The sequence below is a fragment of the Cygnus atratus genome, chromosome 2, assembly GCF_013377495.2.
Source record: "Cygnus atratus isolate AKBS03 ecotype Queensland, Australia chromosome 2, CAtr_DNAZoo_HiC_assembly, whole genome shotgun sequence".
In the NCBI taxonomy this organism is placed as follows: domain Eukaryota; kingdom Metazoa; phylum Chordata; class Aves; order Anseriformes; family Anatidae; genus Cygnus; species Cygnus atratus.
Genome location: NC_066363.1, coordinates 9,717,186 through 9,742,083, shown reverse-complemented (window position 1 = coordinate 9,742,083; position 24,898 = coordinate 9,717,186). Strand labels below are relative to the sequence as shown.

Below are 24,898 nucleotides of genomic sequence, written 5' to 3'. Positions count from 1 at the left end.
TTCTGTTTTTCCTCATAGGGTGTCTGAGAGAGAAAAAAAATCCCATCAACTACATTTAAAAACTCAGTTTGCTTGTTATTGAAGACACCAGACTGAGGAATGTCATTAACGTGACAGTTTGTTCAAACACAGCATACAAATTTCATCACCAAGAATAGACTCCGAAATTCATAATGGCATTCACAGCCAGATTTACTTCTTTCATTCCATTAGGGGTTTTAAAAGAAGGATTTAAAAATTGTTTTAAATTTTAATTCAAACATGAAAATGAGGACTGGTCTACCTTTTTAGTTTTAACGCTGAAATGTAAGTGATTACAAAGTTCACCAGCATTTGCTGGATACACTGTCTTTTACAAAAACTTTTTTTTTTTTTACTTTTATCGATTATCCTTACTCTATAGAGTGCATTAAATAGATGCATGAAAGTAGATTTTATTGGCATGATAAACACATTGAATCTGGAAACTACCCAGTACCTTGAATCCATACAAATTCTTAAGGCATTAATTAATCAGAGTTCAACTTTCTTTCCCTCATGTTTAATCTCCACTGGATCTCATTCTCCTCTCATATGATTTAGGAATATTTCAGCCAGATACAGAAGATTTAGATCAAGGTAAATATGGTGTGACTGGGAGCACATCTCACCCAGCATTTTTCTCTGTGACAAGTAAGGATTGGACAAGCTGATGGGGAAGGTGAAGGGCAGGAATGAATCGATGTATTCATTATGTGAGAGTTCAAAATAGTCATTGATACTCAATGCGTACAATGACACAAAACTGCTTAACAAGAATCTATATGTACAAGGATTTTCTCCCAGTATGTATTGATATTGCTGTATTTCATCAGCATTGTCAGAGGAATCATGCAGAGCTAGGATCTCTATATAAAAACTCACAAAAATTCAGGAGTCTTCCAGGAAACCATGCAAAAATAGAGCAACTGGATATTAGAGCTCTTGTAAGAAAAAATAGAGTAGTTTTGGTCTGTGGTCTGGTATTAATTTAACAAAGTTGCAACTAATTGTGATAGTGTTCTTCCCATATTTTCCTACCTTAAGATACTGTAAATCAGCTTTAATTACAAAGAAAAAAATTACTGTAGAAAAACACAAGTCGTGCTACTAACATATCTGATAGTTAGGGACTGCTTTCTGTGGTATTTCTTTTCCAACAATAAACATGAATGTTCATCCTGTTTGTTTCCATTTATCTTTGATGGTGGCAAAATGACCAAAAAATGACCACTAAAATGACCATAGTTAATTGCATGGTCAGTTATAGTAATCCTTGATCCCTTTTTTCCCTTAATACAATATTATGGAAATCTAGATTGAAACATTATCACCAGACTTGCTTTTGTTGTATCACATCAGAAAATGAGAATTCAACCATAATAAAACTGAAGTAATAATTGCACCTTTTTTCTTTCCAAAAATGTCTGTTCCACCCAGTTCTAATGTTAGTCATGTGAATTTTATTCTTTGATAAAAAGCACATAATAAAACATAAAGGGAAAAATCTTGTTATTTTTAAGCAATTGCTAGTAGGGTGATTTCTGAAGAATTTTCCTAAGTAAAATATTGACAAACAGTTGATTTTTGTTTTAATAATACTTGATGGTAGGGAGCCTGGTGTTCTCTATTTGTCTTGGAGAATACATTTTTTTGCTTTACTTTGATGAAGTGAGAAATCTCAGGGATTCTTGAAAGAAGATAATGACTACTGACATAAAAAAGCTTTTTACTTGATCCTTGATTAGTTAGTTTAAAACCCATTACTGACTTTATTTCTTTATTCAAACTTTTGTTAACTTTGATAGATTAAGATGCCCTTGGTGTTCTCGGTGACCTTGAGAGAATAGAAAAGAACATAACAAAAACATTGAAGAACTGTCCTTCGCAGTCGCCTGCTCATGTTAATTTGAATGTGACCAGAGTGGTGATTTTTTACATTTTTCTCAAAATACGCAGCCTTAAAACAGTACATATAATAGAAAATAGATGAAACCAGGAATTTCATTTAATTAGTTTAATCTTTGCTCTTACTTTTGTTCAGTTAAAGATCATTTAATAGCATGATAGGGCTTTCTGCTGCCTTCTATTTGCTCCAAGCAAGAAGAGTTTCTGCTCATAATTGTTTTCTGCACAACACAATGTGCTTGGAATGTAATAATTGTAATTGTCTTTCGAATTATTGTTAAACTGCTGAAACACTTCACTACTCTGTGCTTATTGTAATGTTTGCCACGTTCCAACAGCACCTTTGTGACAGAGGTTGATTAATGCTGAAATGCCAAGATTGTCCTATTCCTGATTTATCAGCTGAATGTTGAGAAGTATTTCCTCCATGACAGCGCTATTTGCATCATCCTTGATTCCTTCTGCCTTTGTTTTCTGGCATGTCTATATACAAAAGAATTTATTTTAAGGAGAAATTCAAAGTAAACTATTATTTTTATAAAGTTGGGCGTATTCACTGTTGGTTATGTTTCCAAGTCAGGCTCTTGAGCTCACAAGTGGAGAGGTGATGTCATTTTCAAGTACGTACATGCAGCTTACAACAGTTTCTACAGGGAGTTAGTTTGGAAGTCCTCCTCAGTGCAGATCACTTTTTCTAAGCTAAGATTTATAGTTACAGTGCAGGAAAACATTTAAGCAGATGATTAAATCCTATGGATCTCTGTGGGATTCAAAACAAAACAACAGAAATTATTTCATCCATCACAGAGCAAAATAAATGTTAAGCCTGACTTTGCTTAATTGCATTTATTGTTGCTTTCAGTGTTTAGTTTGGTGCCTCAGTTCTAACAGAAAACAAGCAAAACAAAAAACATTGCCCATTTTGAAATGGTTCCTAAGTTTTTTTCTGCTAATACTGCTTTCTGAAGAAAGTTACTTTTTCCCCAGTCTCAAAATACCCGCAGTAGTAAATGTCCTGCTATCAAATTGCTTTTGTCAAAAGGCAAGGTTGAAATTTGTTTTGAGCAATTGCTTGTTGTGAAGAGTTGTTTGCTGATCAGAGAAGCATCCTAATGAAGCTCAGAATGAAATGATGGTATTATAGACACTCTGGTCAAGGTTTCTGATAACCACGGTGAATTAGAATTAAGCTTTTATTCCAAATGGATTCAAGTGACTTCATTTTACCTGTGTTGTGTTGTCATGGAGAATTTTAATATTAAGTCTGGTTTAATTATACATCAGAAAATTAGAATCATAAAAGGGTTTTCTTCCTTTTTGCAACATTCATCATATTGTTGTTCTGTTAGAATAACTTACATCTGTTCTTTATGGTTCTTCCTTCTTTTATGTTGCACATAATTATAAGGTGCCTTCTTTTACACTGACATGTACCATCACTGAAAATTTTGATAGGCTATGAATAAATTCAGTAGATTCCTGTTAATGCAAATGTGACTCACATTCATTCTTATTCAGACCTTTACTTAAAGAAGAAATTCATGTATTGAGACAAATTTTGCCTTCAGCTACATGGGTATAAGTTAACTCTCAATGTTTTCAATGTCACTGAGTCACACCCGCACATTTGGGAGCTGAACCGGGTCTTTTTTCTTTATGTTCAAAGTTTTGTATTTCCCCGTTCAGGTTTAGAATGAGTTTGTTTGTTTTTTAATCCCATCAGCAGATCTTCTTTTTCAGCAGAATGGTTCCTATGATTTAGAACCAAGAAAGCCACCCATCACTTCAAAAACATTCATTGTAACACACTAATCCTATTTACTCTTGATGGCTTTGTTTCTTAGATTCTTTATTTTTTCTGCTCAGTGAATTTTCTGCTCCTTGAATTAAATGCTATAATTAAGGCCTTTAAGCAGAACTTCCTCTGTTGAGGCCAAATCCATATATTTAGACAACTCAGCTAACCAGAAAAAGCCAGAAACTGAATTTGTTCCCCATTTTTGCTTTTTTTGAGTTACATGTGCCCTTGACTGGCACGGTGGAAATGGAGAACATATTTAGTTGTGTGGAGCATTCTTAACAGTCAGTGTAGAAAAATGTTTCAGATGGCTCCTAGGTTGCTATGAAACCACGAGTACTGATCTCAAATAAATGCCTTTGTCAGCCACCATGAATGATCTTACGCTGCACACTGAAGACATAGGCTGTTGCTCATCATGTGTGCTGATATTCATCTGGTAGCATCAGTCTTTTGTGGAAAAAAGGTCTACTCTGAGTTTATAAATAGAAATAAAATTCTTTGCTCGCCAATGAAAGATGGAGGGGCAAAACAGTCCTTCAGGAAGTCACTTGTTAGTGCCCTGGCATACTTTCTGTCTCTAACGCAGCAAGGGATTTTCCTTCAAACAAATCCAGTATGTATTCTCTTTCCTTATTCCAGATGGACCATGACCCCCGAAACCCAGCATATATTGCCACCCAGGGCCCTCTCCCTGCTACTGTCGCTGACTTCTGGCAGGTAAGTTAAACATCTCCTTGAAAACTGAGATTAGGTTATAAGCCAAATGTTTTTCTGTGCTTCTAGAAACTTAAATGGACGTAAAATCTGTTGTGCTTGAGTCTCAATATTTGCAAAAACCTTTGCTGAAATGTTTTCCTAAAATTTAGTATTTGGATACTATGGTTTATGTATGTGACAAGCCCTGTCAAAGAAGAGTTTATCTGGAAATTATATAGAAAAAACTCAGAGTAAAGTATTCATATTTTAGTGCCAAACTTAAGGCCAGAGTCCATAATTAAACTGTTGCCAAGGACTGGATGATTTTAGAGGACCTGACCTTCTTAAGGGCATAGTCAGAATTCATTGTCATTCTCCAGATCAAAAAGGACCCAGCACAGTTTGCTGTGAATTTTTGCATGAAAATTTACTTCTCACATGCTCCAGTTCCCCAAAATGCTTAAATTCTTACGCATTTTCCCTACCACAGGTAGTTGAGATAAGTGCTGAGTTAAGATCCTGCTGCATAAAGTTAAATAGATCCACAAATTTTTGCAAGGCTAAAACACTTATTACCGATGCACAAATATGGGTTTACTTTGCTCACAGTCTTTTTATGTGCTCGTACAGCTCTCAGATTTGGACATACACACAGGACCAGGCTAAGTGTGTGCCTACATAACATGCTGTCTGTTTGTGTGATGGGTATCTGCATTCGGTATTCCTTTGTGAGTGTAAAAGTCTGCCTGGAAGCTTATGAAAGCTGTTCATGGAGGAAGTGTTGCAGATAACTAGGGCTTATTAACAACACAAGCATATGTTTTTATTTTCTGTTTTGCATTATGAATTTAGAAACTTTTTTTCTGAAGATAGAGAATATCTAAGTAAAAATTTTAGGAAAGCTGTTGTGTTTTAGGAGCTTGCATTCAGTTGAAATCGTTGTATTTTGTCATCTGCATCAGTTGGTATGTGATTTTAAACTATCACCTAAGCCCTGTTAAAGACAATTTTATATGCTCTTCATAGCACAATTTCCTACCATTTCTCTGATAAATTTTCAAAAAGTTTGTTTGATTTTGGGTGTCTGGATATTTAAATGCTCAATCTGAGGTATTTTGGGCCTTGTTTTTAGAAGTGCAGTGCAAATGCATTCTGCTTGAAGTAAGTTGAGCAGTTGTTCCAGCCTATATTTTCAAGTAACTTGTGATTTTTGTCTTAAAAATTTGGCAATTAGACACAGTTGAGAAGACTGATTTTTTATTCCCTTGCTGAGTGCATTCCTTGTATCAGGCATGCTACCTTAAAATATATTTTTAAGTTAAACGTGCAAAATCAAATACCATGTTAGCTATTCTGTAATAGCAGATTTTTAATTGTATATTTTTTCATATTTGTATATTTTTACCTGTAGCTGCATCTTTATATGTTGAAAAAATGTACGTTCTCACTTTTAAAGGAGGCATTTAAGAACAAACTTTCATAAGCATTGCTGCCAACACAGAAATCAGAATTAATCATACCACCATAGTATGAAGGATATATTTTGTTCTTCCATTCTAATTTGAAGTTAGGCAACTTATTTGCACAGAGAATGACTACAACTGAGAAGTTATTTCTTTGTTCTGTGATCCAAGCTGCTTCCATCCAACTCCATTGTCAAAAGTCTATCTTGACTTCTGTTCTTCATGCCATTTGTGACTTGAATTTCTTCATTTTCTTTCACTTTCCTTTTGCTCTTCTTAGCTATTTCTCCTCCCAGTAAAAATTACTCCCTCGGCACCAGGTCTGCTGCTTCGTGGACGCTATTTGGCAATATCAGCTGCTTCCCAAGTGTGGCTATGTGTCCACTCTTAATGTGATATACTTGATATGTGTTATTTTACTGTTTCTTCTATTGGTTTCCATTCAAGCATGTTTCTTACATTTATTTTGATGATGTCTGTCACTTTGACATAACAAGTTACCTATGTCAGATTCAACCATGACCCACTTTTCTTTGTTTTTTTAAACTTCCTGCAGATCACATGTCAATATGCTGGTTCAGTTGTTGTGGTTACTGTCCAGATGCAGGAGCAAAGTTTGTATCCATTTTTCACCAAACAGTAGCTATTTAAGATAAAGTAAAGGAAACCTGAACTTGCTAAGGAGAATAGAGTATTAACTTCTTTCAGGGCAGAATTCTTTGATGTTCACTTGAATACAGTTTTCTGTAGTTTATACACATTGTGGTGCTGCCACCAGGGATTGTATGAATTCAATTATTCATTCCTGAAACATCTTCTCAGTGGTTCTCCTCCCTCTCCCGCCTCCACTCTGAACCAGCTGATACTGAGCTGTGCTTCTTTTTTCCCCTTCTGTATGCTTAGTGAAGTAGTTTTCCTACTGATAGTAACAACAGTGACCGATTCCAGAGCAGAGACTTGGGATTAATCTGCTGCTCCTTGTCTAAAGGCACAATGTCATGCTTAGCAATTCCAACAGAGACTCTTGGAGTGTGGCGTACCCTTCTTTGCCAATATTTACTAGATCTATTGCTTCCTCTTTTTGTAGACAGAGCCTTAGATCCTAATTGCATGGTGGGCACCATCCACTCAATTTTAACTTGTCTATAAGGCTACCCCAGCAAGAAACAGGTTTAATCATTTCCACTCCTGTAAGCAATTCAAGCTGTTTTCTGGAAAACACTTGTCTAGAAAGTATTTCTTAAGCATGAAAGTGTAAAACAACTTTCCTGGCATTTACAGCACAGCTGATATCCATCATGAAATCCAAACTGCTCCTGATCTGTCCTGACTATCTACTTTTCATGCTAAATTCCAGACACACGGTTTCTAAATGTAGTTTGCCTTAAATTTGCATTGGATTCCTGCACCCATCAGTCATACTATATTATACTTATTTTGTGGGTTTTACTTTAGACCAAATTTTTGTTGGTCTGATGGACCAAAGGCATGTTGGCAGGGGGATAAGGCTATGGATACTTCTGGATCTCTTTTTCCAATTTGTTTGCATGCAAAAGCAACCCAGTTCCTGAGCTCCAACACCGTTCTGCAGTGCCTGCTCTTCTTCATGTCTATGTTTTCTGCATGATCATGTGGTCACATTCATTATCTCTATTTAAGACCAAACGGATTATTTAGTTTTGGATAGTCTTTTTTCCTGTTTTTATTGGCAGGGCCATCTACAACCAGTTATGTTGATCCAGTGCCCAGTATCTTTGTGCAAGTGCTGTTAGACACTGAGTAATCAAACTCCCATTTACTACTTTCACGTTGCTGGGATCTGAATGAAGATAGTGTCTTCTCTGTCTTCCGGGCAGAGATCTTTCCTAAATCATTGCTGATGCTTTACCCAAGCTCATCCTGTTTAGCATTCTTACTCCTGATGAACAGATCCGTACCTAGTACCCCTGTGGGACAGGAGAGGGACCAGTTTCAATCTTCTCACTAGTGATCACTTCTCGGAAGATTATGTACTTTTTGGTAATGTGAGGAAGAACAGCAGGTATTGTTCCTCAGTCCCATCTCACTTAGGCCACTAGAGCTGGTGATTAGATTCAACATTTTCTGTACATTTCTGTTCATTTGGGTTTTAATATTAGTCTGAGAAGGATTAGCTTGCTGGAATTTTTTCTTTCAAAGATGCACTCTGAGGTAGAGATAGTCCAAATTCTTGTATATGGATCGTTTTCAAATGGTTTTCAAATGAACTTTATTTATGTTTTAAAAATAATAGTGCTAAAGAAAAAGACATGGGTCTTACTGTGGCTTTTACAATGCTTTAAGGCCATTTCCAGGTATCAGACTTGCACAGTTGTCTGCCCCTCTGTTCGAGTTTCTTCTCCAGCCCCTTATATCTTTGCCATAGCTTTTATCAGCCAGCAAGCCCCAAGTTAGTTCCAACTTTTCTGGCTTACCTTTTTCTTTGAAAACTTTCTTGCCTGCAGCAGATGTGTTGTCAGTCACCTCATTGATCTGTTTTGCCACAGGGCTTCCTAATCTGTCTGGTTACTCGGTGTTTGCGGCTCAAGCAGAGATTTCATCTCTGACTGCATGTCATCTCTTAGACTGCTCTGGAAATTTTCCAGCCACTACTTTAATTAATTTTGAAAAGCCTCCAGCTGATTTAGGTCTTCTCTTAATTTCATCTGGTCTTGTTTTCATCTCTTTTTACCAATTACTATTTGTGAGAGATACTTCCTTCATTGATTCTATTTTGGTTCAGTGGGAATTCCACCTCACAGTTCCCTTTCTTGAAAACTGGATGCCTCTTCTCACATGGTATTAATCCATTTTTACCTGAGTGGTTAAACAATTTACCAGGTCTGTGTGTTGTTTTCTTCTCAGCTGGAAAGAGAATTCATCATCAGGACAGGGTTTTGCTTTGATATAGTTCCATTTTATTTACAAAGAAAGTACAGAGTTTTATTTCCTTGAACAGAGACAGAATCAAATAACAGACAATGAATTCTTTTTTTTTTTTTTTTCACAAACCTCATTCACCCAGTGTTTTACCCCCAACCTCTCTTTCAGTTTTTTTTTCTACCAGGATCACAATGCTAGTTTGTCGAGCTGTGCTGGTGATTTCTTTATTCCTTTTACATGTTTTTTTTCTGCTTATCTTGATTAATTATCTTGCCTTGATTAATGCCTCTCTCTCTGCATTAAGCATATCGGTTTCTGGAAAAACTCATGGGTCCACATGCTTCACATTTCTCTTGTTTTTGATGATAACTTCTGTAATTTCAGTTATCAAGCTCCATAAAAGAGCTTGCTTGTTTCTTGCATTTACCTTGACTGAAAGGTGATGATTTTGTCCAGCAGCTTCAGTGAGATTTCACTGAGCTCTTTCACATAACACTATTAAAATTCAACATCTCTTTGAACATAATTCAAAAGAAAGAGGATGTAGAACATTTCTGATCTATAACAAGTTTTCGCAGCAGGAGTTCCATGTTGTGGATAATTCTGGAGGCATAAAATTTTATTATTTTCCATATGTGCTGGGTTATAATTCCGTGAAGTATTTGACATGAAGTACATGCCTTAACTTTTAAAGCATTCTAAGAAGACTAGGGACGATAATATGCAAGAAACTGTTCCTTGGAGTTAGGATATTTAGAGCCAACTATCCTTACACGAAAGAAATGTTCTTAATTATGCCGGTTTTATAAATTGCGTATCTGTTAAAGTTCATTGTCTCAAAATGGAGGTTTCTGTAGGAGTCCATAAGCTTTTCCCTCTGGAAAATACAGTTTTATTCTCCTTTTAGAACTGCTAGTACCCACATTATGCTTTGCTTTTGCAAAATCTACCAACATTTGCCCTTCCTCTTCTTGGAGGGAAGTGCACTTTCACTACTTACTTTTTTTATTATTTTATTTTTTATTTTACCATAGTAGGTGAAACAGAGGGAGAGATGAAGCAGTTCCTGCCAAGTGGCCTCTTAGTTTCCCTGGAAAATCAAATCAAATATGATATATATTTACATAAGTATTTGTTGTCTTTCTGTGATTTCCTGTGTTCATTACCAACATAATTAACAAAGTATGTGAACATCATATGACTTCTGTGGAAGGAACAGAGAAATACAATTCTCCTTATTTGGCAGAGAAACAATAGGGTTCAAAGGACCTACAACAGTAAGCCATCGGATTAAATACAGTCAACAATTGTAGTTTGGACTAGAAAATTCCCAGCCTTTTTACCTGAAAAGATCTGTTGCTCAGGCTAGATAGTTCTCCCAATGCCTTAATCCCCCTGGAGGGTCCCAGTCTGACTGGGGTCTTGGAGCAGGTTCCGCACGTGAACAGCACTGATTCCATCACAGCACCAGGAGGACAGACTGCAGGTGTTGACCCTTTGAAGGTAGGATGCTCTTCCAGGATACAAAAAAGAGCTTCATCCAACATGTTTTGAATCAAACACATGATTTTCATTACCCCATCTTTCCTTCACTACTCACCAATACATGAAGCATTCTTGAAATTGAGAATACTCTTCGCTCTTCTTGTTAAAGACACATTATTGCCAACTGCAGCAGAGGTTTACGCTGTTGTGACTGAGGCCTCCAGCTGGGCATGGTGAGACCTCATCTCTGCTCCTTTGATTATTTTCTATTTTTATTGCAAGACTATTAAATGTAAATTGCAGAAAGAGTCCCAGGAGTAAAGACCAAAGCCCTGATCTGAGCCACGGAATTCAGTTGCCATTTAATTTTCATTGCCCCCAGTTCTGCTTTTCTAAATTTAAAACTATTTTATAAATTTTTTTTCTACCCATATTCAATACATTCAATATATTGTCAGAGTCAGTTCAAAATTTGTCTGTTGTTTTACTCCCAGATCACACCAGCATGTAAAGAACTCAATTCTTGAATTTCAGACTTCAGGACTTGATAAATCTTTGCATGTCTGTTTGGCACCATTTGCTTTTCTTTTCCAATTTTGCAATTCAGAAAAACAAATACAAAATACTGACAGTTGATTGTTTCCCGTGTTAAAAAAGATTAGTCATCAGTGATCTCCAAGGGCAAATCCCCATGGACAAGAGACCATGTCCCTGTAGCTGAATGAGTCTCCTTGCAAAATCGGTGTTCCAAGCTCATGGGTTGAGTAAGAGCAACTGTACCAAACCCTCCTGTGCTCTGATTGCTGGTGTCTGTGCTCCCAGTCCACCATGTTTTGTGAATGCTGAAATTAATTTACAGACTAAATTATTTTTCTGCATTTTGTTCATCTGTGCAGAACACAGCGCTTTCAAGCAGTCTTGATTCCCAAGTTTTATTTTCCTTGCCTGGAACAGGACTTCCTGCATGTCTAATCAGTTTTCACCTTCAGAAAGAAAAGCAGATGAAAAGAGAAACAGAGCAATTCAATGTGTAAAATATGCATATTTTAATTTAATAAAAGAAAAACAGCAAGGGAGAGAGAGGCACAGAACAGTAGCCCCTAGAGCTCTAGTAACTTATCAAGCCATGTGAAATAAATATTGCATTAGGAATTCCATAGGCGTTCTGTGTACGAGTGTGCGTTTACCATGCTCACTTCTAATTACGGCTCAGGTCAGAGACGGTACTTAGAAGTGGTCCTTTTAAAAATATTGTCCCTCCAATTTTTAAGTTCCACCTCTCCAATACTAAAGTGAAAAGCTAATTTATGCAAGTTTTGGTGAGACTGCCCCCCTTTAACGTGGTTTTGTCAGCACTGCAATACTAAACAGAGTATTTAAATTATTTAATAATAAGGCTTGAGTTATCAGTCTACTGAGAAGAATAAGAGCAGTTCACATCTCTCAGAGACAGCAGAAGGTACAGCAACACATGCAGTCATCTTGAGTCTGCCTTCCTCATTGACTTCCAAACAAGGGTTGTTGCAACAGCAGGAGCGTAATGCATGAAGCCAGCCTGACTGCCACCTGCTTATATATACGATCTTCTCTGAAGTCATCACTGCTGCAGTGTGGCTGCTCCTGGCTGGAGTGAGGAAAGCTCTGAGTCATAGCTCCTGAATTCAACTGTGATTCTGTAACTTCAACATGGAGTACTGTTTTCATGCGGCGTATGGAATGATTTCCATTTGCTTCGTGTTTTAAAATGTCCTTTTAACTGTAATTTCTAATTAAACATACATTGTTGATAGATAAGTTTTAAAACTACAGATTTTCTTAGTCCTCTGGCACACCTGTGACTTTGCAAACGGACACTGACTTTGTCAGATTTGACCCATTTCACATCAAAATGCTAAGCTATTGTCAGCCAAAATATTTTGCAAAAAGCTTGCTTTGGAATGGCAAGGAATCCAAATTCTAAATCCCCCAGAATATTTTTTTAAATTAAAAGCTCCCCTCTTTTCTTTTAAACCAATTAAAACATTGAGGGTTATTTTTAAAATAGTCTAGAAAATACCATTTTCTGACTGTCTCAATTCAACATTTTCTATTTCCAGTGGAGAACTTGAAATAAATTATAGCTGAGGTGTGTAATAGGATGTACATAATCTAATCCTGTAAACGATAATACCTTACTTGTTGTAGTTTTAGGAATTGTGTTTATTTGTGTTGATTTTTTATCATTAGAAATTATTTCGGTTTTGTTTGTTTGTTTTCTGCTCTTCCAAACAGTTGCATTTACCAACTATTTGGGAAGCTTAAAAGGCAGAGAAGGTAGATTTTTCAGTTTACTGGAGATCTCTTTCAGAATGCAGCTGGTGTGATTAGCCTGTTATTTTTAGTGAACAGGCTGGATTTAACCGATTATCCTTGTTATTTTCTACTTTTAAATCATCACATTTTAGAAACTTCTCCACCAGCCCCTGTCAAAAGAACAGCATCTGATTGGAACACATATCTTATCATTTCCCTATCACTAAAACAAAGAAGCAAATGGCTGAAAAGGGGTTTTGGGGTGGATCCATAATTACAAAAAGAAGCTTCAAAATGATCAAGTGTCTGACAAAAATGAGAGGATTCATATCAACTATTTTATTTACAATCTAGTAAACAACAGAATTTGTAAATACAAGCTTTCAAAAACATTTGTTTTACAGGATTTGTGGCAGTTGTAGCACTGATTCTATTTGACTTGATTTTTCTCCTTATTTGAAAAAAACAGTTCTGTGCTCCTTTACAAGCAATTTATACTAAATTTAATTCTTCCCAATGCGGAAGTCCTTTGTATGGGACTGGCGTGCTCGATAGCCACAGCATGAGGTCTCTCCATGTGGTGGGTTTCATCAACAGGGAATCCTGCGGATGTCAAATGCACTGCTCATCTTTGGGTTGCAGGATTCAGCCTTTAATTTGCAATAAATGGAAAGGGATGGTGTTATTCTTGTCTAAGGAATGTTTTGAGAATGATGCATACAGCAGAACCTCATTAAAGATAATTAACATGGCATATAGGCTGAAGGTAGACATGTCACACAATTATACAGTCTTCCCTTTTCCACAAAGCATGCACGGCAGAGCTCTGTAGTTAGCTCTTATGCGTAACTCAGACTTTATCACTTTCATTCAGAAGACTCCATTCAACGTTCTTTTCCTCCAAGTATTGCCATAAATTACAAGCATGAAGCTGCCTATGTAAAGTGATCTAGAAAAGTTTAGTTTTATATGGTTATTTGCCTAACAGTAGTTAACGCTTAGATCCTAAGGCTTAATTTTGATGGGCTCCGCAACAAATACCTAAAAAGAAAAGCCTCTGCCCAGAGGACCTTACTTTCTCTTTATTTTTATATCATATACAGTAGCTTACTTTCAATTGTGGAAGCTTACAAAATTCAGAATTATGTGGATTATTGTGAATTTGTGTCTGAACCTCCTCCTTTCTTCTCTGAGCCCAGCTGAAATGTCACTTTGGTAAGCAAAGGCACTTCCCCAGAAGCTGTACTGGTGCTGTGCAGACTGAGGCTCTGCTACCTGCTCCTCCAGTATGGAGACACACTGGCTGGGGCCACCTCCTGAGCACACAGCCCTGTCTGCATACTGGGCACAGAGAAGTGTCGGGTGTTAGGAGCTGTAGTTCCTCAACCCATCACCAAGTTAAAGATGGGGCGATGAACTGGCCACAGTATAAAACTGTGAACTGCCTCTGACTCATCCCTCTTCTGCTTTATTTGGATAGAAATAAAGATAACATCCCAACAGTCTAATACTTAAATTATTAAGGAAACAAAGAAAAAGTGGTAGTCCTCAAGTCGCAGCCTGTGAGTCTTGGTAAAGATCCCATCTCAATGGTAAGCACAGGAGATGTGGTGACAATTGCTTGTAACAGGGACAATGCCACTGCATTGTATTGCCTTCTTGATTTAGTAGATTTGACTTCTACATTTTCGCGCTATGACCTAAAAGAAATATTATACCCTGGAGTAACTTTGAAATTGTTTGTTTAAATTAACTTTCATTTGGATTTATGCTTAATGAAATCTTCAGAGATGCAGACAGCCCCTCTCTAATGAAATGCTGTATCTTTGAACCAATGAACAGGGCTGCCAAACTGTAAGGATTCCTCTCTAAACGAGTGGGCTTTTATAATGTTACACTTGGGTGGCACAAGCAGAGTGCTAGATGATTAGTTTATGGTCTAGATCATTGTATTTTTATTACACTCATAAAAACTGTGTTTCTCCTCATTTTCGTAATGGCTTCAATGAGCTTCTATACCTTCTAGAGGCACATTAAATCGTTATGTGATGAAAGTACTGATTTAGTGGGGCTAGTTTTAAAGTAAGATACATGTTTTGAATTCTGATCTTAGCCTGATTGCTAACTAAAAAAGGTGAAACTATGATAGAATGAATGAAAACCAATTCATCTTCCTTACATACAAAGAAGGTTGCCAGCTGCGGTCTAAAAGAAATGCAAAGACAAAAAAAAGATACAAATGATAAATCTACATCTGTCTGAAAAAATAAATTATCTATCAATTTATAGCATTTTTTGGTGTTTTTGCAGTATTGTCAGTTTTTAACAGGAGGATGGGCAGATTACAGATAGTTTTATTTGAAAAATCTTTTCAAGGGAAAAAAAGAAAAGAAGAGAGGTTTTTCTATTCCTTATATCCAACTACAATTTCTTTCCCCAGTTCTATCTATATAAATTATAAATAGCCCTATTCTGTGCAAACCCTAGATTAATTTCTCTAAATAATTCTAAGCTGTTCTTAAAAGTTGTTTCAATTATGTTACAAAATGGAAAAAAGAAAAAAAAGAAAAAAGAAAAAGAAAAATGCTATTTGTTTCTATATATGCAAGCTATTCTTAAAAGAGAAGACAACATCATTATCCATGAATAGGAAACCTTTTATTTGATATGTAATTAAAAAAAATAATCCTTGAATTGAATGTATCATCTCATCTTTGCACAGTTTAGACAAAGGCCTTTTTTGTTTACAAAATTTACATGTCAATACAGTTGCTTATAAATATTTCTGTGAAATAAACATAACCCTTCACAAAAAGAGTAGTTTACTCTTCATTCAGTAATTTTATATGCTAGCAAAAAGACAATGAAAGTTGTATGCAAATATAACATCAATGTACAGCATAATAATAACAGTTTTTAGTCATTATGCTGTTTGGTATTAATTCATAGGAGCCTTTTTGTTCAGCCATGGGCTGTGTTTGGAAGGGAGATGCAGCAGACCAGAGCATCTCTGCTTGTTCTGCTGTTTGTGTGAGGCATCCACAGATCTTTTAGCTGAGGATGCATTGGATTCCTGTATCCTGTGCCATGGCTAGCCTAAATTGTTAGGAGATTGTGCTGATAGTGAAGATACAGAGTTTCCCTCTGTTTCTGCTGTACCTGTGCTATGACAGTGCACGGTCTGCAGCATGGGTTGGACTTCCCTTCTAGCTCCAGGAAAAGAGAAAAAAATAAAATAAAAGGAAAAGTAAAAAGAGGGAAGAGGAGTGGGGGAGAGAGAGAGAATGAAAGAAAAAGAAGAAAAGAAGGAAGGGAGCGAGGGAGGGAGGGAGGGAGGGAGGAAGGAAGGAAGGAAGGAAGGAAGGAAGGAAGGAGAAAAAAGAGAAAGAAAGAGAAAGAAAAAGACGGAAGGAAAGGAGAATAAAGACAAAGCAAGAAAGTAATGCACATTTGCAACAAATCTTTTGTAATTGTGTCTTTGTTGTTCAGGTGCAACTTTTATGATTCTTTCAGCAACGCAGCAGTTTTGTAGCTTTTGCTTTGTGGCACACTGTAAAGAGAAACAGAACTGAAGATACAAACGGGTTTCAGCAAATGCAACTTTAGCAGGTCAATATGCTCTTAGTGGTGTGTCCGTGCTCCTTTGGTGTTTACTATCAAACACCACATAGCCATGTGTTTTGCAAGCATTGTTCAGTATTTCCTTTGTGGATCTGAAAGTTTGACAGAAAAGCAGCTGAACACAGTACTGAGAAAGAGGAGAGATTTTGTAGAAGACACAAATTGAAATTGCTGGAAATTCTTTAATATTTCATGGACGCCTGCAAAATATGGTGCCAGTTTATTCAGGGATTTGAAAGCAGCTGCAGAGTAAAAGTGTCTAATGAAAATGAAATAAATTTCCTGTGAATGGAATAAATTTTGATTGTGTGTCTGAGTGCAGTAATTATACATGTCACGCAGTAATTAGGCAGTCACAATGTGGCCACGGTGTCTTTCTTTGTCTGCAGATGGTCTGGGAGAACGGCTGTGTCGTTATTGTCATGCTGACACCCCTCGCGGAAAACGGAGTCAAGCAGTGCTACCACTATTGGCCAGACGAAGGGTCAAACCTCTACCACATCTACGAGGTACCTAAACAAAACGCCGGGTTGTAAACGTGACAGGAAGGGTATGGCTCGATTTCATACGGGGCAAAATGCTGTTTCAGCTGATCTGAGCTGTACATCGAGTTGAGGTCTCTTATATCCCCTCGGTATGTCTTTGAGTAGTTTTAGATTTGTGGGAAATTTGGGCATCGTTTTCATTGCCAGGTAGTTTGCGCTGGATAAAATCTAGTAAATAATAAGCCAAGTGGTGCAGGGAAAAAAAAAGGACAATGATTTTGTCTTTAAAATGGTTTTGCAAGTGGTTGAAATATAAAAGCGCATATTTATATTTTATAGGAAATTAGTATTTTTAGAACTAGTGAATTTTGCCATAGGAAAGACATATGCATATGTTGGTGGAAAAGCCTCTGTATAGCTTTAGTAATTAATGCTATCTATTTTTACCTCTTGCCTCAGTCACAACAATAAATACACATTTTTATTTTCCGCTTTGCATTGCTACCCCAAAATAGCATATCACCCCTTTTCTGGAAGTGTAACCCAGAGAATGGCTGTCGTGTTTTTCCAGTTGTCCAGCTGGCCAGAGGAAGAAAATAACAACATAATGCCAAATATGAGTAGGAAAATGTGAAGAAATATTGTCATTTAAACCAACATGTGAAAAAAAAAAAAAACTTTCTTTCTAAAAAGACTAACTCTGAAAATAAGCTGTATTTTTATGCTTATTTTTCTACGTGGGTGAAAAATTTGACTTCTAACTTCTTGTGTGAATTCCTGTGAGATTTTTAAGATCACTCAGTGGCCTGAGCAATGCTTTGTGGGCATCTTCGTGTGGAAGGCACCCAGCAGTCTGATGTATTTCGAGGGAGTGCCTTTTGTATTCATGTAACAGCATCAGGTTTCAATTTAGTGATTTTTTTTCTTTTACATTAAAACTGACAGTAATTTTTTAATGTTTTCAATGAAATAGGAGTGGCAGCGAACCCCTTCCTGACAACAACATTAATTGCTAAAAAAAAAAAATATTTTCACCTCATTGGCCAATTTGCTAATAAAATTTGGTGCATTTCCTTCATCCAAGACATCTCAAACCTGCAATTCTGAAGATGCAGTTTGCAAGCAAAATCCCTGATCCCCGTTTGTTCTTTGTGGTGTAGGTTAACCTTGTTTCTGAGCACATCTGGTGCGAGGATTTCCTAGTGAGGAGCTTCTACTTGAAGAACCTGCAGACAAACGAGACCCGCACGGTGACACAGTTCCATTTCCTCAGCTGGAATGATCAGAGAGTTCCTGCTTCCACGAGATCACTTCTGGATTTCCGCAGGTAAAGCACAAAGTATGGCAGTTTATTTAAGATGATCCAAATCTGAGGAACTAAACTTGAACTGTCTGTACTTCTAGTTGTGCTTTAAGTAATGCTGTTTTGAAAGAGTGCCCTCAGCCTGTGATGCTGCAATGATAAACTAACATAAAAATCTGCAATAGATTGATTTTTGGTGTTGCCTCACAAATAGACATACTCACTTCCTATTTAGAGACTGATGCCTTCTTCCCTTTGTACAGCTCTTCGGTGCTTCTGTATTTCTTTGTTTTCCAAGTATTTAGCCATCTGCAACTTCCAAGCCTTTTATGTGGCTCCCCTATGATCCTTATCGCAGGAATCTCACAAATAAAATATGTAGCATGAGCACACTTCAAAAAAAAGTCACAATGGAGTCATATGGCAATAACGGCATTCCCATGGTAGCGTTTGATTGTGAGGATCACACAGTGAAGCTTCTAGACTTTTTTTGGCTGAAGAAAGGTGGAGATTTGAGAAAGCAGAGGAAAATGTTGACAAAGCATGCCCTCTGGAATTTAAAGGAAGTCAGCATGGCTCTAAAATAGAAACACGCAAAGGCAAAACTGTGAAAGTCCTTGTCACCTTCTCTAATGTTTGCTGTGTCTATCTAAATTTTAATTTGAAAATTAAAGCCATGCATGATAAATACTGGAGTGAAATAATCTTTTCTTGATTGCAAACCATGCCCAGTGCATCGCGTGTAGGTGTTAGCATGTACCAGCTAATCCACAGCGATGCGCTTATGACTAATGAAAAGAATCTCCAGGAGGTTTGGGGAGTTGGTTCTCAATCCACAAGCGGCCTCGGGGATCTCCTGTTTTCCTCTCCGTGCTACAATATTATCCACAGCCCCCTGAAGTGATTATACAGGGCTCAGTGCTCAAAAGGTCCAAACTTGTTTCTTTCAGTAAGCGCTTGGAGCTCTGGCTGATGCTGGTAGGAGTTACGCATCGACACCCGAGGGGAGAAGCTGGCTTATGTCCAACAGGAGCTGGCTGCACAGTTGTCTGTTGGCAACGTGTTACCCTTAAAAACTGAGGGCTAAACGCCACTCTTTATCCACCAGTATTCTTGTGTATATGGCAAGGATTTTTCAGAGCAGAGAGTCATCTCACGCATTACAGGTCAAGTGAAGGTGTGCAGCAGTCGCTGTGAACTGGGGCTAGGTAAGAACATCCGGACGTGCTCCAGGGTCACACCACAAAAGCGATAGAGGAGGAAGGAAGCAGGGCCATAGGATGGAGTTGACACTGAAACTGAATTTACAAGGTTTTCTTCTCTGGGTTCAAATACAGATTTTGATGTGGTTTTTATATGTTGATTTTCCTGTGCTTTTGGCATTGTGGGAGTTGCCTGTAGTGAATTTTTGTGGTGAAAATGCCAAATGGGTTCCACTAAGCCATGCAAGGCTGCAGCAGTGGTGCAACCCAGCATCCAATTCTGCCCCTTTTTTAATTTAGTGGGAAATTTGCTATCAGTTCTAGCTAGACTACAAATCACCTAGGACATCTGAAACTTGGAGCACTGCAGCTCCCATTTGGTTCAGTAAGACTTGCGGTCCGTGCATGCAGAATTAGGTCTAGAGTAAATCATAGTTCACATCACCAGGAAAGTGCTGCTTAGTGACACTGTGTGAGGGTGAAATAGCTGTGTTGAAGAAGTGTTGTGCGATACTTTGAAAAAGCAAAATTATAACTAGATGAGAAAAGTAGCTGAGCTGCCATTCTTTCCATTTAAAGCAAGTATGGGAATGAACCTGTTAAGATGTAATTGAATTCTGAGTGTTCATTTAATATGTATTCACAGTCCAGCGTAGGGTACCGTAATCATTTGCTGCGTGCAGATTTTTTATGATGAACTCATAATACTGAATGCATAGTAAAATTCCTTCTGAAAAGGAATTTTGGCATGCACTATGGCTGGTCTATGAATCTCAGTTTTCTTGGTCATCTAATGTTGCTGTTTTTTTAAGGACAAAAAAAAAAGGAATGTATTTGGAATTCATTTATACAATACATGTTTTGCACCTGAAGCTTCCTATTTAAAGTATGAGCTCTGCTGGATTACGACAGCTGAGTCATAAAGTCCCTTGAATAAATGTCTGACAGCGCTGCCATACTTGTAGTAAGGTGGTGCTAGGAAGGGGCTGCTCTCATTTCTTTTAATCTATGTTTTTATGTGCATTCAGTGTGTTTGTATATATATATGGATATGTGTGTATATTTATATATTCACATACATATATGAAATTAAGCATATACATAACCAACCCTCTATTTTTTATAATTCATCACCAAGAAAAATTGGATTCCCAAAATTACCTTGCCCAGAGTCTGTGGGAGTATGGACCTTATAATTTTTATTCAAGTAAATTTTGCAAGTCTCTTTGAAAACTGAAAGCTTACATTTCTCTTACGTTGTATCAGACAGGGTTTTAGTATTTAGCAGATGCATTAAACCTTGAGGAATAATCTATCATACTTTCATAATGTAGGTATAAATTGCCAAAAAGAGATTAACCTACCTATTTCAAAAATATGTGCCAAAGCCAGTCCCTGAGAGGTGAGGCTACTACAGAAATCACTGGTCAGTTTTAAATGCTTCTGGAGTCCTAATTTCATTTTGAACAATAGACCAATCATTATTGCTCTGGACTAGCTTGTTAGTCATGCACTGATATGTGTAATTAAATATTTCTTGAGCCCAGAGGGAGCACATTTACACTTTAAAGAGGGACTGCTAAGCTAAAAGATAATTAGCATCACATGTGAGGGCTTTGCTTAAAATATATATCTATTATGCTATCACTTCTTGCTGTGTGCAATGGCATTTACTAACACTGCTCACTTTAAAAATGGACAAATTCTTATTTTGCCAGCTAATTAGCGGTTGCCAGTGTCATTTTTGTGATGTTGCAGCTAGTAATATGAGCCCAGTTGCATAGTCACAAAAGTGATCATTGGAAACTGTGACTCTGCTGCAGGGACAATGTGGGAAACCCCTTTTCTGAGCCTCTAACGACCTCTGACCTTTGCTTGCTGATGGTTTGCATGATGATTTCTTTTTCACTCAATGAGCCAAGGGTTGGTTTGTATTACTAATCATTCTTTCTAAGTTAATTCTTCCTGTATATGTTTATATATATATTATATATATTTTCTTCAGCATTCAAGAACTTTGCTAACTGATGAATTTTCAGCTCACTCTCATTAGCCAGAACTAAGAATGACATGAGACGTTGCTGCAGTTCTAAATATTTTCATAAACTATATGTAGACAAAACTATGAACCAGCTGGATTGAAACCCTTTGTTTTACTGTGTTTTCTGAAATGTGTGATAATGAAAATGTTTGAAACTTTTTAATAAAACTGGTAAACATAAGGTGTCTTTCCCTAACATGCGTCTCTGGCTGTCTGATTTTCTGATAGGTTGAGTTCAAGTTTGTCATTGAAAGTACATTAGGACTTTGGTAGGTGGCTAGTCACAACATGCAAGTATAGTAGTGCCATACAGGGAACAAAGAAACCACATAAGCAGAAAAAGAAATGGTAAATACCCCTCTGTAATTATTAGCTTTTATGTAATACCTTAAGTGCAGAAACTGCTCTTTTCTAGTGCACATGGTGGGAGGCTGAAGGATGACCATGGGGGAATACAGACCCGTTGTATCAAATGTTGTCATAGACATTTCAAATATAGTTTACGGTATGATGTAAAAAAGAAATACCAGGCTTTATATTGTGTATAAGGAGTTGATCCTCAGACATGATCATCAAGAATTGAATGACTCATTCATGCAAAAATTCTACTGCAGTTTAAGTCATTGAAATTATAGAAGAGTTTTGCTTGGTAGTGCCTGTGTATGTATGCATTTATGGACAAATAATTGTCCCATTTAATTTCCAAAGTCAAGTGCTTCTCAATGGCTTGCCATTTATTTCATAGAAAGGAGAAAGTTATTCTATTGCATTACTTACATACAAGGAATATAAAAAGAGACAGAATGTCTCTGTGGATATGAATTTACATAAATGAGCAGAAGAGAGTAAGGATTGTGAAAAATCCTAAATCCTAATGTTTAAAGGGAATCATTAAGAGAACTTAATATTGTTATCAAGTTTGGTTAGAATCTTGAACAGTAAAAGGCAGAATGTGAAAACCCAGTTTCATGGGACATCATCAGCATCTCCATAGCCTGCTTGCGTTGACTTCCAAATATCCAGACTCCCTGTCAGATTTAGAAGTTTAGGCATCTTCAGGCTATACTGTAAGCAATGTTTAAAGATATATGCATGCTTTAACAGCACAGATGTTAGTGAATAGATGAAGAGCCAAGAACGAAATGATTCAGGAGGTTAGTTATGCTTTCAAATTCATAATAACATTGTAGCACAGTTGCTAAATTCCGGCAGTTCACTTCATCAGTTTAGCAGTTAGGATCCTCTGCAACACTTGGCAAAGCTGAGGACCATTGGATTGACTGGCCATCTCATGGAGCTGCCCTAAGAAATGGTTATATAGGAGACCTTCTAGCTCTAGTTAAGTCAAGCATCTCATCAAGGAAAGGGCAAGGTTTTGATTTCCTGAGGAAATGCTTTCCCAATTAATCCTTTATTCAGCTTGCCTTGTTAACATATGCACGTATATTTGGTGTTTTTTTGGTGTGTAACAAACTTCATATGCAAAATACATTTTAGAGCAGAAGAGATGGTTTGGGATTTTGGTTTTTGTAGGGCAGTTTGAATAGTTTTAAAACAATTTTGCAAGCTGTATTCTTAGACTGAGCATCTTGGTTTGCTTCAGCACTGGCTAATTCCTTCATTGAACTTACATATCGGCAGACCTGTTCTATAGCTTTGTTTTTTTTGTTGCTTCATGAGTAAATTCATGAACTCATAGTTGGCTTTAAAATTAAAGCATCTTGTGATAATCTTAGTTTGGAGTTAATACGTGAGATATTTGAGAAAAGAGATCATTTCATTTGCCTAACCAACATTGGTAATGGGATGTTATCAAAGATTTCTACAGCAGCAAAGCAGAAGCAAACTTTAAACAAGGTTATGTATGTAACAACTGCTTGTTATATCAGGAAATTATCAACTGGACTGTTTTTTTAAGGACTGCAATATTTGCTTTTTCTTATTGCTTATTTTTGACAGTTGGCTAAAGAAACAGTATGTAATATGCTTAATTAATTTTTTGTGTCTGTTTTATTTCAGAAAAGTAAACAAGTGCTACAGGGGTCGCTCTTGTCCAGTAGTTGTTCATTGCAGGCAAGTACAATTTCTAAAATAGCTTCAGAGAGATTTTTGTGCAAGAATTTCATATAGGTAAAAACAAAATGGGTAAATTAAAGCTTTAAATGAATCACTAACAAGACAGTAAGGTAGGCTGAAGGTAGGAAATATAAATCATCTTTTTTTTTAAAGCTAAATAGTGTTTAGGGTCTGTTTTCCTAATAAAATTATCCTTTCCTGTGATTTTGTAGATGTTGTGTCTTGAACTAAGAATGCATGGCCACCCTTTCAAATATAAGAAGTACTTTGATTCCTTCAATCATCTTCAAAATGATAGTGGTTCCATACATTCCCTCCCAATTTAGTCTTCTTTACTTTATTAGCACTCAATTAAGTTTTTTTCTTCTTCACTTGCTTTCAGTGATCATAGTAAGGAGAGGGCAGCATTGGGGAGTGGAGACCAACCCACAGATTGAGTAATCCTTTAAGCACAGATTATTTTTAGGCCTCACACTCTGCTAGATGCAAATGAAACTTATTGGGTAGGTCAATGGAAAACTTTGCCATAGTAATGTTAATGTTTGGTTTTGGACATTCTGAGTTTTAAGGAGAACATTGCACTTAATTATTCAAAATACTCTTGTAGCCAAGGAAGATAGAAACAAAAAAGCCCTGCTAAGAGGCAGGTTGTTTGACGTGACATTCCACTTTTTGTGGGAGGGAGGAGAGGGAGCGTGTTATGTCACCAGCAGTCACCTTCCCCCAGATGCCAGGAGGCCTTCTGCAGATGAGAACAGCCTGGAGCAGGCTCCTTTACTTTGCTTTTAGGAATCCTAAGAAAAGAAACATTTGACACAGAATGAAGACCCTTTATAGTTTCCTGTTCCTCTCTTATGATGATGGATGAAAATGTCTACCATTTGCTCAGTAGTTTTCTGTAGGTTTTTTTTGTTTGTTTTTTTATTGAGCTTGATCACTGCTTTGTCTCTCACCATTCAGCTTAACTAATGAGATTGTGCCTTTGTTCCCTTCACAGCCGTAGGAAAAAATATATTACCATTACCTCCCTCTCTAAGAAGTCATCTAGTAACTGAAAGAGGAAAAAAAAACAAAAACTGTCTACAAAGACTTAATAAAAATGAAGTTTCATAGCCTGCCTGCCTGTAAACAGAATGAAATAATATGCTTCACACTGTTCTATTATTTTTCCTTTCATTTATTCTTGTACACAAACTGAGCTATCAATAAAAATAAAGGCTTAATTAATAAAACTATATACAGTCTAATTGGTCACACATGCACCTTTTAAAAATTGGGGGGAAGGGAAAGAAAAAAGCTTTTACTTAAGTCTTAATTATGTTTGCTAACAACAGCTCTAAAAGAACATCACACTGGCAATTATATGTTGATGTCTGAAAGGGGCACAAGCCGCACTCCCATTAGGGAGCTTTTCCATTCCCAAGGCTTGGTTTCTCATCTCTGAGGCAAGACTGATGGCACACAAAAGTTAAAGCTGTTTCTAAGGAGTTGCATAGTATTTTTTTTATGATTGTTGCAACTAAGGAAGAGTTGAAGCAAACTGTAAAAAAGAAGAATCACTTGTGATATATAGTGAAGAAAGACTGCAGTCCATCAGTAATCAGAT

At 36.9% G+C, this 24,898-nt stretch overlaps 1 protein-coding gene across 1 annotated transcript in view; it reads left to right on the top strand.

Annotated features, from left to right (window-relative positions):
- The window catches only part of PTPRN2 (protein tyrosine phosphatase receptor type N2), a 485,563-nt gene that overhangs the window by 437,770 nt on the left and 22,895 nt on the right, over positions 1-24,898 (top strand). The window contains exons 16-19 of the mRNA XM_050709300.1: positions 4,367-4,444; positions 16,575-16,694; positions 17,831-17,997; positions 23,236-23,289. Coding sequence (XP_050565257.1) covers positions 4,367-4,444; positions 16,575-16,694; positions 17,831-17,997; positions 23,236-23,289 — 419 coding nt within the window. The remainder of the gene's footprint in view (positions 1-4,366; positions 4,445-16,574; positions 16,695-17,830; positions 17,998-23,235; positions 23,290-24,898) is intronic.